Source organism: Microtus oregoni, unplaced genomic scaffold, assembly GCF_018167655.1.
Source record: "Microtus oregoni isolate MIOR12 unplaced genomic scaffold, Mior012 000009F_ref0000495, whole genome shotgun sequence".
Taxonomy (NCBI): domain Eukaryota; kingdom Metazoa; phylum Chordata; class Mammalia; order Rodentia; family Cricetidae; genus Microtus; species Microtus oregoni.
In genome coordinates this window covers 6,847,505-6,861,995 of record NW_024543068.1, presented here as the reverse complement: position 1 = coordinate 6,861,995, position 14,491 = coordinate 6,847,505, and the positions used below count along the sequence as shown (strand labels likewise).

The 14,491-nt window shown below is 43.4% G+C and overlaps 1 protein-coding gene across 3 annotated transcripts in view; it reads right to left on the bottom strand.

The window, feature by feature from the left end:
• Ston2 (stonin 2) overlaps positions 1–14,491 on the bottom strand; it is a 154,414-nt gene that overhangs the window by 82,249 nt on the left and 57,674 nt on the right. For 2 of the 3 annotated variants that reach the window (XM_041658385.1, XM_041658384.1), the window contains exon 4: positions 10,837–11,034. The exons of the other annotated variant lie outside the window; for it this stretch is intronic. In XM_041658385.1, coding sequence (XP_041514319.1) covers positions 10,837–11,034 — 198 coding nt within the window. The remainder of the gene's footprint in view (positions 1–10,836; positions 11,035–14,491) is intronic. 3 annotated transcript variants of the gene reach the window in all.

Here is a 14,491-nt window from a genome sequence, read left to right as displayed (position 1 = left end):
TCTAGGCCTGATCAGGCTGGCTTTTAACTCACGGTGAGCCTCCTGCCTCTGCCTCTGGAATGTTGGAAGTAAAGTCATGCACCATTGTACTTGGCCAAACTTTTAAGTCTGTTTTTATTTTAAAAGGCTATGATACCCAAAGAGTCCAAATGGGAGCCAGGAATGATAGCATACACCTATATCCCAGCCTCTGGGAGAACTGCCTTGTGGCTGAAGTCAGCCTGGGCAATACAGGAAGACGCTGTTTCAAACAACTTTTAAAAAAAGGAACTAAATGGGTTGGGGTATAATACAGCATGTGTTTAGCATATGTGAACTCCTGGATGCAATCCCAGCATCAAATTAAACAAAACAAAACATTACCAATCACTATGATTCCATGTCCAAGTAAAAAAGACACTTATTCAGAAAAGCTTTGGCACTATTTAAATAAGATAATAATAAAAAATTGGTAAAGGATTATGTACCACCAACTATGGCATCAGAACTTTATATCTATGGATATTTTATTAAGTTTAACATTTTAGTATTTAAAAATAGCATAGCTTATAATTCTTTCTCGTGTCTGAATTTTCTGGATGTTGAATGGTTTGTATGAAAGTTTTAGTGAGCAAACTGTAATTTCATTTAAATCAATTTTGTTATCTTGTTTATCTGAAAAACATCAGACACTATCCTTCTCAGGTATATTTGGTCACTTATTTAAAAAGTATCTACAGCAGGCGGATCTCTGTGAGTTCAAGACCAGCCTGGTCTACAAGAGCTAGTTCCAGGACAGGCTCCAAAACCACAGAGAAACCCTGTCTCGAAAAACCAAAAAAAAAAAAAAAAAAAAAAAAAAAAAAAAAAAAAAGTATCTACATTTAAAACTCCCAATAAAATAATTCAGAATTGCTGGGCTGTGGTGGCTCCTGCCTTATATCCCAGCACTTGGGAGGCAGAGGCAAGCAGATATCTGTGAGTTCAAGGTCAGTCTGGTCTACATAGTGACTTCCAGGACAGCTAGGGCTACACAGAGAAACCCTGTCCCCAAAATCAATAATAATAATGATAATGATAATTGTTGTGGGAACTCCTTCAGCTAATAAGATACGTCCAGTTTGGGCGTGGTCTCATGCACTATAAGTGCAGACAAAAAGGATGTGCAGCTCCTTTTTCTGCTGGATTTGGTTCCAGTTCCCAGTGCATGCAAAGGATTGTGGATTGCTATCCTTACTGTGAGTTTATTCCCAAATAAATAAACCTTTGTTATACTCCATTCTGGGCTATTGTGGAACTCTTTGATACTACCACAAATAATAATAATAATATTATTAATTTTTTAAAATTAGCTTTCCTTTAATTTCTCAGGCTGGAAGCAGGAGTATAATGCTGATAGTATAACAGAAAGGAAGTATCTCCATGAAAATGTCTGAGGAACAGCTTCTTAGATCCTGGAATATGATAGGAAGATGATGTCCAAGTAAAGAGCCCTCTTTGTTCCAAGGTAGGAACAGGTAGAGCACTCATGACATGGAACAAATCAGAGAACTGAGGCTGACTAGATGCTGTCCCTGACCTCTGACACATGTTCTGTACCAAGTATGCCCTTTTCACATCACACACACACACACACACACACACACACACACACGCAAGTAAAATAAAGAATGAAAGGAACTCCAGTCTGTAGGACCATGCTTCTCACAGAGAAAGAACTTCATGGGAGGAAAACAGCTCTTGAATTCCATCTTAATCAGTGGGAGTTTGTCATGTGTGTACTGGGAGGGAAGATTATTCAGGATTAGGAACAAGAGCAGACACATAGAAATGGACTTTTCTGAAACATAACAGGGGAACCTGTTTGAAATCCCGTCCCTCTGAAGTGCTTTTGACTCCAGTTTCCTTTAACCCTGTCCAGTCTCTGGTCCAGACCACCATCTATTGTTGTGAAGAGGCTGCTCGTTTGTTTCCCAGCTGCCCAGACTCCCGAAACAACTACACAGAAACTGTATTAATTAAATCACTGCCTGGCCTATTAGCTCCTTTTATTGTCTAGCTCTTACATCTTAATTTAACTTAATTTTATTAATCTGTGTATTGCCGCGTGGCTGTGGCTTACCAGCAAAGTTTTGGCTCGTCTGTTCCTGGCGGTGGCTCCATGGCATCTCCCTGACTCTGCCTTCTTTCTCCCAGCATTTAGTTTAGTTTTCCCTGCCAACCTCTATTCTTAAGCCTGCCAGGCTGAAGACAGCTTCTTTATTAACCAGTGGTATTCACAGCATATGGAGGGGACCCCCACATCCCCTGCATCCTGTCCTGGTGGCTAATATAATCTATCGCAGAGCAGCATTTTCCAATTCTGCAGACATCATTCATCCACAGCTTTCAGACCTTTAATGGATGCCACTCTTAGACATAGTTCACTCTTTCCCCACCACCCCAGACAGGTCTCTTTATATAGCCCTGGTTGTCCTGCAACTCTCTCTGTAGACCAGGCTGGTCTCAAACGCAGACATCTGCTGGCCTCTGCCTCCTGAGTGCTAGGATTAAAGGTGTGTGCCACCACCGCCTGGCTATTTAAAACTCTTTAGTATGAATTTGCCTCCAAAGTCCTATGTTGTCTGTCCCTGCCTTGAGTTTAAGATCCAGCCAGTCATGTATCCACCACTTACTTACAGCTCTTTAAATTTAAATTAATTAAAAAAGAAAAATTAAGTTATTTCTCTCAGCCACATCTTAAGTGCTCATTAGCAACATGTGGCCAAAGGTTACTACTGTAGAGGGGAGCATGGTCCAGAGGAGCACTAACGAGGTGACCCTCTCACCATTCAGGATGAATAAGCTGTATGGTTTAATCAGAGGAACCAAGTTCCTGAACTCGCTATGCTTTCTCTGATTTTAAGGCCTTCCTTCAAGCTCAGTAAGCTGCTGCATTGAAATGGCTCTCTGGAGAACCTTCCTGTCTCACAGCTTTGGAGGCAGCCCCCTTGCCCCCTTGCTATTTCCTTGTGATTCTCCTAACCTTTCCTATCAAAGAGGCCCTCCCTCCCTCCCTCCCTCCCTCCCTCTTGTTATCTCGACCTACTTTCAGACACATTCACAGCTGTTTGCACACCAAAGCTATTGGTTATGTTATGTTATGTTATGTTATGTTATGTTCATCCTCATAGAGCCAGGTCCTAGGCCAGTGGTAGCATACAGATAGCCCCGTTTGTGGAATGATTGAATCAGCTAAGGTAAAATTACACCTAGTTTCACTGAAAAGTACCAGAGTGTCAACAAACCAGGATTCCATAGACCCTCTGTCAGTCTGGTAAGACCCACTGAGGGCCAGGTGTAGTAGTGCACACCTTCAATCCCAGAATTCTGAAGGCAGAGGCAAACAGATCTCTGTGAGGTCCAGGCCAGCCAGGGCTACACAGTCAGACCCTATCTAAAATAAATAAATAAACAAATAATGAATAAGACCTATTGACTCCTTTTCGGGGCAATTCACTAACTTTAAGAATGTAAGACTTACAAAAAACTATACTGAAATAATAAACATTAAAAATAGATTTCAAAAAACTTCTGAAGTAGCATGAATATAACTGTGATAATGTGCTAATACTATCAATACAATGTGTTGATGAGGTCTGTAACTATCCTCAGTTAGGTATCAATGACATATGGTATTCTGAGGGACCCATTGCTACTAAGAAGCGCTATGGAAACAAACATCTTGTTCTGTTGGTGTGAGATTTAGTATTGTCCACTTGACAGGATCTGTAGTCACCTTGGAGACAAACCTCTGTGCATGCTTGTAAGGGAGTTAACAGACTAGGTTACCTGAGGTGGAAAAACCTACCTTAAGTGTGGATAGTATCAATCCATGGCTGGGGTTTGTGGTAGTTTGAATGTGCTATTTTTTTTCTCAGTGATTCTGAATTTCTAATTGGCTCCCATAATCTCATAGGGAGTGGTGTTATATAGGAGGTGTGGCTTTGTTGGAGTGAGTATGGCCTTGGAGGAAGTGTATCACTGAGGGGGTGGCCTTGAGGTTTCCTATGCTCAGGATACCCACCCCCAGTGTCTTAGTCAACTTCCTGATGCCTGCAAGGTATAAGACTCTCAGCTACTACTCCAGCACCACGTCTGCCTGAATGCTGCCATTTTTCCTGCCATGATGATAATGGGCTGAACCTTTGAAACTATAAGCAAGCCACCTCAATTAAATGTTTTCCTTATAAGAGTTGCTGTGGTAATGGCGTTTCTTCGCAGTAATGGAGACCCTAACCAAGATAGGGTTCTAGACTGAGGACAAAGGGGAAAGCGAGCTGAAGAGTGGCAGTCACTGTTCTCTGCATGCTTAGTGCACATATAGCACCCTTAGTGCATGTGCAGCATCCTTAGTGCACATGCAGCATCCTCAGTGCACATGCAGCATCCTCAGTGCACATGCAGCATCCTCAGTGCACATGCAGCATCCTCACTGTATGTGCAGCACCCTTAGTGCATGTGCAGCATCCTCAGTGCACATGCAGCATCCTCAGTGCGTGTGCAGCATCCTCACTGCATCCTTTTAATTCTCCCTAGTCCTGTAATTGTGCTTCAGTGAACAGAGACACTTAAAGCTACATAACTGAAAAAAATACGCTTGCAAATGAAGGCCCTTCAGCCCTGTATTAAAATAATTACTTTATTCCATAAAATTCCGCTGTGGAATGTCGACGTGCCAGACATAGTGCTGGAGAAGTAAGCACAGTCCTTTCTTCCTAGATGGCCTCAGTCTGGCGGGGACTCCTGAGTCTCTCTCCTCCACTGAATTAGCTGCATGAGAGAAGTTTACACGAGGCTCCTGGGAGATGCAGAGAAAGCAATGTCAAGGCCTTGGAAGGCTCTGTCAGTGCTCCTTCCCACAGCTCACTGTATTTCCTAACACTGGCTTTAACAGCAGGCCAGGCACAGGGCCGGTGAGCAGCAGAGAGGGAGGAGTTGAATTGCAGTGTTTCCCTCTGTGAGACTATGTATGGGCAAACCCCTTTAGGGATTATGTCTGCATTTATAACATGGGATAGTACCGAGGACTTTTAAGATTGTGAAGACTGGATAATGTGTGTATCAAGTGTGCCGCACATTCCTGCCTGGGACATAACAGGTGTTCTATACAGAGAAATATTCTTAAATTATATGTAAAACTCTCCTTAACAACAAGAGCGAAGGTCTGTTTTCAAACCACCAGTTCTCTGTGGGAAAATATCACCTAATTCTCTCCTTTGTTCTCTATGACTGGTAAACGTAAGGACTGTATTAATATCTGTGCACTGGGGAACTCTCAAGCTTCTCCAGAGAGACTTTCAGACAAAACAGACATCGGAGCAGGAGCATTTTCTTAGCACCCGTGAAAAATTAAAACACAAAATGTGTTGGGCGGTGGTGGCGCACACCTTTAATCCCAGCACCCAGGAGGCACAGGCAGGTGGATCTCTGTGAGTAGGACCAGCCAGTCTGGTCTACAGACTGAGTTCCAGGACAGCCAAGGCTACGCACAGAGAAACCCTGTCTTGACAAACCAAAAACAAAGACAGAAACAGAAAAACCACTACAAAATGTACAACTAATGAACACATAGAAACAAATGTCAGGATAAATTTGTGTTTTTTCATGAATGAGAAAACATATATAATTTTCTCAAAAAACTACTCTGCTACTCCCGAATTTGGAGGAAGGAAACTACCAGCCACAAGATTATAATCATCAGGTAGGAACTGGCTCAGCAGGTAAAAGTGCTGGCTGCCAAACCTAATAGCCTGGATTGACCTGAGTTCAATCCTTACTGTCATGCACACACACACAGACACACACAGACAGATACAACATAAATTAATTAATTAATTAATGTCATTATAATTTTTAACAATTACAATTGTCTCTGAAATATAAAGGAAGAAGTTTTAAAAGAAAACAGTGAAGTTTTATTTTTCACACAAGTATAGTATATACTGCTATGTGTATTACATGAAAGAATTTAGAAGATATATACTTGTGCCTTGTGAATAACAAAAATTGTTGTAGGCCGCTCATGCACACGGCAATTACTGTTTACTTGGGACTCAGATCTTCATTCTAATTTATGCTGTACTGGCTGCAGTAGTTTTAGGACAAGACAGAAAAGCAAGTTCTACCATGTAAAGAGACCTGCACCTAAGGGTAGGTAAGCCTCTCACACAAGAGAGTCTTCTGATACACTGAAACATTGTCACAAAATGTGGGGCCTCTGTGGGCTGGGGGGATGGTACAGTAGGAAAAAGCTCTTGCCAGGCGAGCATGAGGCAATGTGGGTGCCCAGCGCCATGGTATGTGTCAAGCGAGTGTGGTGGCTATCTGTAACGCCAGCCGAAGCAGAGGATTCCCCTGGGCACTGCTTAGCTAGACCAGCTGGGATTTGCAAGTTCCATATCCAGCGAGACACTCTGCTTCCATAAATAGACAGCAACTGAGGAAGACACCTACATCAACTTCTCAGTTATGCACGTGCACACACCCATACACCTGCATATATAACACACATAAGCACGTGCCAAGAAGAAGAGGAGGAGGAAGAGGAAGATGCAGCAAACAAACAAAAAAAAACTTCAAAGACCTCGGTCCATAACTCTTTATATAACATAAACATTTGTTTCTGAGAAGGAAAGACAAAAGAATCCACGTCTGGGGATAGCCTCTGGCAGAACCCAACTGCAGTTAGAAGCAAATGAACCACAATCATCTGGGCTACATCTGCTTTAAAGTCCGTGGCTTTATGTACAAAAGTATGTATAGTTTACATAAAAAAGGTATGCATAGCTCACTACAAAGGAAGCATAGCAAAGTATACTTTTGCAGGGGAGGTTTCAAGACAGGGTGTCTCTGAGTAGCCCAGGCTGTCCTGGAACTAGCTCCGTAGTACAGACTGACCTTGAACTCACAGAGATCCACCTGCCTCTGCCTCCCGAGTACTGGGATTAAAGGTGTGCACCACCACCGCCTGGCAAAAAGTTCACTTTTACATCTACTGGGTCTAGAACTTAAAGCAGCAACAGCTCTTTTTAAAAAGGCCAAGAGGTTTAGCAGTGCACAGGACTAACTTCATAAAGTTAACTCATCTGGGAGTTTATTTTATACATTTTTCCAAGTTCTGTTCTTTGCCAATATGTTATTCCAAAATAAAACTTGCTAACTGATGTGTTTTGGGTTTTCAAACATTGACGTCTGACCAGACAGGTAGGATAATTCAATGGAAAACTGAATATGTGTGTGTATAAGCACACGTATGCTCACATATGTATATATACAATTACATACATATGTTTCAGAACTTTGCATATCACAGATCTGCAGCAGAGGTACCAAAGTATGTCCTAACCCAAGGACTCCCAGCATCCTGCTTTATGTTCCTGCTGCTGTATGGAATACAGGTTGGGAAATGCTGGATTCTTAAATATGAACGACACACAGGCATCTAGGATGGTGATAACTCTTGCCTCCATTTGACAGACCTTCCAGTCCGACATTCTTAGTTTGTCTAGAGCTGTACGTTCTAATCTCACACTGAAATGTACACCTTTCCTGTGCACACGCAAGCACCAGAGCTTAGGCATACCACTTAAAGCAGCTTGTAACTACTGCAAACATAATTACATGCTTTTTCTCCGCTGCTTAGAATAGAGTTCAAAGGAAGAGGCTTGCTCCCATTCCCTTGATCCTCTGGCTCTTTAAGAACTTTGTGTAAACGTGGTAGCATTATCTGCCTGGTGAAGGTGACAGGTGTGCCTTTCTTGTCTAGGCAAAGGAGACCTTGGGGAGACAGGGGTGCCAGAGAAGGGAAAGATCTCAAGGTGGTGCTTCTTCCTAATTTTCTTGTCATTTGCCCTGGAATGGGGTCTCTAGAGGATACACCATCTCTACTCCCCAGCACCCCATTCCTGTAATCTACCAACTCCGGGGCATTTGTTTGTTTTCCTCCTCTAATTATCCCCTTGGTGAGAAACGGAGAAGAAAGTGTGGGCTGGTGACAGAATCCTTTCCTCCACAATTACACGGCAAATCATGTTGTCCTGTGAGGCAGGCAAATCCCCGCAGAACTCATGAACAGATGTCAGGGAGGAGACCGACTCAGCTCCCTGCAGTCTACAGTCCCGCAGGCTGACCTGAGTGCCACCATCCATCTTCACCCAAAGGTGACAACACACAGAGCGCTTGTCCTGGCTGCTGTCATCACACTTGCTCAGGGAGAACCGAATGAGCTCTCCTATGATCTCAGCTTCTGCCTTCTCAATGAATTCTCTCCAAATAAGCCTTCCTCGTGTACCACCTGCTTCCTTCCAGGTCCCTGACCAACCAAGAAGGAAGTGTTTTTCCTTTCTTTTTTTCCCTCCTCCTTCTCCTCCTTCCCACCTCCTCCCTTCTTCTCTTTTTTGGTACTTTTTTGAGACAGGGTTTCTCTGTGTAACAGTCCTAGCTGTTCTGGCATCTCTCTGGAGACCAGACTGGCCTCGAACTCATAGAGATGCGCTTACTTCTGCCTTCCAAGTGCTGGGAGAAAAAGTTTTTCTTGATGATGAACTGTCACAATATCACTGAGAAAAGTAAGATGTTAAAAATTATAACTGCTGTGCGTGGTGGTGCACACCTTTGATCCCAGCCACTCCGGAGGCAGAGGCAGGCAGATCTCTGTGAGTTCGAGGCCAGCCTGGTCCACAGAGTGAGTTCCAGGGCAGCCAAGGCTACACAGTGAAACATTCCCCCCAAAAGAAAAAAATTATATATATAATTACAAACTTGGGATCAGATGTGGCTCAGTGGTAGAGCATTTGCCTAGCATATAAAAGGCTCTGGGTTCGACCTTCACATTTCTTAGTAAAGGGCTGAATTTGCACCTCTGGAGAGTCATGAGAACTATTTGGCAGTTTATCCCTGGTATCAGTTCTTCCAAAGCAGGCATCGTGTAGGTTATTCTATATAAACTGTCTCGCCTGGTAAGGTACACGCTGCTATTATTTCTATTTGGCAGATGATGAAACTGAGTCATAAAGATATCAAGGGTCTAGGGCTGGAGATGTGTCAGGTGTAGCTCAGGGCAGAACACTTGGCCTGTCATGCCTGTGACCCTCTGTCTGATCCTGAGAGTCGCAGACACACAGTCTCTCTTCTCCCCCACCCCGCCCCGCCCCCACTCAGGGCTATAGTGTTTTAATAAATGTTCCCCATAGTCCCATACGATTATCCCCTTGGTTCTCAGCAGGTGGTGGTGTTTGTCGCTGGAGGAATTGGGTCACTAGGGGCAGGTCTTGAAATTTACCAGACACTGCTTCCTGTCTGTCTGTTTCCTGTTCCACCAAGACATGATCAGGTGACGCGTCCCTGCCGCATGCTCTGGACGTCATGAAGCCACCTGCTACTACTATGCCTGGCCTACTGGGATGGACTATGTCCTCTCAAACCACGAGCCCTAAAAACTTCTCCCCCTTAAGTTGTTTCTTGTCAGGTATTTGGTCAAAATGATGTGAAAATATAAGAACATACTTGTACACACATGTCAATATACATATATGCATGTAGACAGTGTAAGGATTGGTGAAGGTGTGTGGCTGGTATATGACAGAACCAGGATTTGAACCAATGGCTGTTGAATCTGAGCATCCATAAACACTACAAAGAGTGTGTGCTTCCTCCCTGTGAAGGCTTGGGGAGGAAGTGGAAGGCAATGAGAGGTGAAGGGGACACTCAGCCTCTCTGCCTAACAGGCTCAGCCGCTGCAGGTACCGCCTACCGACGAGATTGTCCCATGGTAGAAATGGAATTGTGGGGCACATAACAGCCACATAAGCCACAGAGACTAATGCACGCTGAAGGAATGTTTATGAAAACAAAATGCCATAAGGAAGAATGGTTGGTAAAGATGAATTCTTTGGTTAACTACGCTGGTGGACAATTTTATCAAATTCCAAAGCAAATCCTGCCTGAACCTTTGACTTTCTATGCAGGATCACTGTTAATGCTTGTAGAATCTACCAGCGTACTGCATGAGAAAAAAAAAAATGTATCTAAACTTTAAAAATGAAATGACCTAGAGACAAATTTCACAATATTTTTGAGAAGGAAAACAAAAAACTATTGACACCGTGGGGTGTGTCTGAGAATAATTTCTCCCATAGACCAGCTAGCAGTGAACATCAAGAACATATATCTTTCCAGTACCATCCCAAAGAGCCCGTGAGACTGCTTGTTGGCAGACCCATTGTCTACCTGTGGTGAAGACCAGACTTCCACCCTATGCCTACTGCAAAGTTTGATAAATGAGACCATGGGACATTACAGGCTGTCACATAGCTCAATAAGGCACAATGCTACAGGCATTTGGCTGCATAATCCTTAGCAGTCTGGATGCTAAGGTTGAACCCAGATTCTCATTCTGTTTCACTTAATAATTAATTTCTCCCTGTTGAGATTCACCTTCCTCTTGCTGAGGAAGAGAGGTGTGTGGGCGGTAGGATGAGTGATTCAGCCTCGTGAATATTAGACACAGCTCAGCAGCAACTGGAAGAGGATGCATTGACAGGGAAACAGTACTTGTGCTAAACAAAGAGCAATGCTTTGATACACACCATCAAATGGTTTCCCAACATGAATCCTTGGCCAAGTAACCAGTCAGTCTGTTTACCCATTTTCCCGATGCCATTACAAACCACTGAGGATGCTAGCGTTCGAACCAGACAACCACATATGTATTTGTTCTGCAGACAAAGCTGGCTGTGGGGGAAAGAGGAGCTTAAGGAGGACCTGCGTACACCAAAAGTGATCTGCAGAGAGCTCTAGCTTGGAACTCTGACTTACCCGTGGAGTCGGTCCTGGAAGCCCGGCCACTTGCCTGCTCCTCAGCACTGAGGAGCTGCAGGTCCGTGTATGAAGGAGCAACACTAGGACTGCTGGTATCCTCGGAATGGGTTGTCCAGCTGCTCTCGGAGGTTAGAGGGCACCTTCTTAAAGAGTCGAAGGAGGGGCAGGTCCAGCAAGGCATGGTCAATGTGAGGGCTGAGAAGAGATGGAAATCCAAGAGGATACGATGTAAATAGTTATCTTTTGCTTACGTCTATCACACTCGTCTTACGTTGATGTCACTCAGATCCTATGCAACGGCAGCCATCATAGAAAGCAAGGGGACACTTGGGATGAGGAGAGAGAAAATAGATTGAATGAGGCTTCATAGAGAGTCACTATCAGGCACCTTTACAAATGTTTTTTGCATTTGATCCATTGATATTAGGAGGGCAAACCAGCACAGAGATTAAGAAACCTACAAGATCATATAGTCAGTTATCCCAGCTGAAGCACCGAAGCTATAGTTGGGGTAAGAGACAGAAAGGGAAAATCGAGATTTCAGAGGGAATACTTGTTGCAGTATGGAAATGAAAAAAAGAGAATCTGCATTCCTTATTTTCTTGGGCATGTATGAAACTCCTGGATCTTTGCACTGAGGGCTCATGGCTTCTTTTCCATGGAACTATTATCCCTTGGCAAATCACCTGTGAGCTATTCTCTCCACAAATGCAAGGCTGCCTTCTACTTATTTATTTAATTTATAGCATCATTGCTATGTGACCCGCTATATCCCTGTTTTCAGCTAGAATTCAAGATCACCAGGGAGGAAGACCTTTTGTCTGTTTTGCTCACTTCCTACAATGCTGCCTGACACAAGGCAGGCCCTCATCACTTGCTGATTATGTCAGATGAACTACGACAAACCATTCCCTAACAGTCTGTATTACACAGACTGTCAAAACCAGACCATCACCTCTAAAGCCCCTAGACAAACAGAAAGCAAAAGGATACTCGTACAAATAAGACAACTAGAAAGTAAAGATGAGCTTGTAATAGGTTTGTTGTAGGACTGCCATTCCCTGGTGGAGGATCAGGGACTTTGAACTACTACGGAAAAGATCTCTTAGATAAAGTATATTAACATTAACATATATATACAGCATGGTGCTATCAAGCGGCCAAGGGAAATCTCAAAACTAGAAATGTAAGTGAAGCTTAGCTGATTTCCATACCCTGAGGACGGCTGAACAAACAGGAGACCCCCTGCTGAGTCTGAGTACGTATGGCCCATGTGATGATAAAGGAGAATGAACCTTCAGTCAACCCAAGATAGACAAACTAACAAAAAAATCAGATGCCTAAATGAGAATTCCCAGAGGTTAAAAGGAGTACATCGGGGATACCTTTATCTTTAGTTAGAGATACAAAGAAAAATGTCTACCTTAAATTTGGGTCCAAGGGACAGAGAAAAAGAAAAATCTGATGTAAGGTCCCACATAGGGATTTGTGTGTTGTGTGATATTTTGATTACATAGTAATAGTAAAGTTTGTTTTGAATCTGAGGGTAAAGCTAGCCACTACCTGACCAAAATTAACCATAGAGGTTTTGGAGGACTGAGGAAGTAGTAAGGCAGGGCTTAGAGAGGATCTGGGCCCTTTTTGGAGGAAGGAATGGAAGAGGTAGGAAGTCACTGGAGGCTAATCCGTTGTTTCTCTGATCTCTCAGGTTCTTACCCCAATATCTGACTCCTGATTTTTTATTGATAAAGAATAATTGGATAAATGCATCATTTGTGTATATTGGAAAAACTTTCAGCCTAAATTTCAGCTGAAATATTTCCACATAGCTTCATATACCTGTGAGAGAAAAATACTAACCCTTTCTGGAAGAGAGTGCCCACAAGCTAGCCATCTCAGGCAGAATATCCCAAGAAGGTGGTAAAAACACAACAGTAGTAAATCACAAAGTACATAGAAAATCAAATTACCATGAACAAGAACAAGGAAGATATTGGAAGGCTGAGCAAATAGAGTCAGCCCGGCAAAGAATTCAGATAGTGGGTTTAGGAAGCAGGATGTGCAGCTAGATATGGTGTGTGTAAGGAAATAAGAAGCTGGAAATATGAGAAAGGAACACGTAGTCATGAGAAACAGCTAAATGGATTTCTTAAGAAGAGAAAAATAAACTACCTCAAATACAACAGTGAGTGGACAGCGTGAAGGGCAAAGAAATAAGGTGAAAGACACTGAGGAGAAGGAAAGTCCACGGTGCACAGGGAGACACTGAGGAGAGGGAATGCCCACGGTGGAGAGGGAGACACCGAGGGGAAGGAACGCCCACAGTGGACAGGGAGACGTTCTCATCCGTATATCTGAGTTCCTAAGGATGTGAGAATGGGAGGAAGGCAGTATCTGAAAAACCGCTGCTGGCTGAGAACTTCCCAGGACTTGTGAAAGAATTTCTTTTTCAGATTAGAAATCCCCAGGAATGTCAATCAGAGTAACTAAAAGTAGACCTCAGAATCGTGTAAGACTAAAGACAAAGGGAAACTCTTAACAGCTATTGGGAAAACTACACATTACTTTCAAAAGTGGTCGTTCCTTGTCCTCAGTGTCTCCCTGTCTGCCATGGGTGTTCCTACCACCTTCTCAACAGGACGAGATGGACGCCAATGAACATGTCAACATGCTGATACAGGCTAAGATCAGGATAGGATCTTACCCAGGGTGCTCTGCTTTCCTTCCTATTGCTATGATAAAACCCAATAATCAAAAGCAAGTAGGGAAGAAAAGGGTTTATTTCAGCTTCCAATGTACCACTCAAGGGAGTCAGGAAGGGAACTAGAGTAAGAACTTGAAGCAGAAACCATAAAGAGATGCTGTTGGCTGCATGGCTCTCAGGTTCATACTTAGCTAGCTTCCTTATACAGCCCAGGATCCCCTGCCCAGCAACAGTACTGCCCACAGTGGGTTCAACCCTCCTGCATCAATTAACAGTTAAGAGAAACACCCCCCCACACACACACAACATGCCCACAGGCTAATCTGATCTAGGCATTCCTCAAATGAGACTCCCTTTTCAGGTGACTCTAGGCTGGGTCCAGTTGATGGTTGAAGCTAACTAGGTAGGACATGGAGAAATGCCTTCACACTGGAATCGGCCAACCTGTATAATATATGGGTGCACACATGCTATTAGCATTTGATGGCTGCTTGGGGGAGAGTTAGTTTTCTTTAACAGGGTGACCCCAGTTGTAGTTGGGGTGGCACAAACTGTATCACACTGGTTTTGTTTTCTTCTATAGAGAGAAGGAGAAAGAGAAAACTCAAAATTGGGTAGGGAGTTGAGGGTGGAAAAGCTGGGTCTGGGAAGGGGTGGAGGAAGGAGAATGAACATGACCAAAATTCATTGCATGACATTCTCAAAGAACTCATAAAAATAATATTTTTTTTAAAAAGTCCAGTGACATCCTTGGTCGTATAAGGAATCTGAGGCTCACCTTTACGAGAGCATGTCTCAGTGCAAAGGAAGAAAAGGCATTAGAAGAATGTTCACAGAAGCATTTTGTTAACTGCCAAAGTAGAGAGGACCCACGTGTCCAGCCGTAGCCTGGTAAATGAACTTCTGTAGAATGCTATAATCATGATGGAAAGCACAGCATAGAAACAA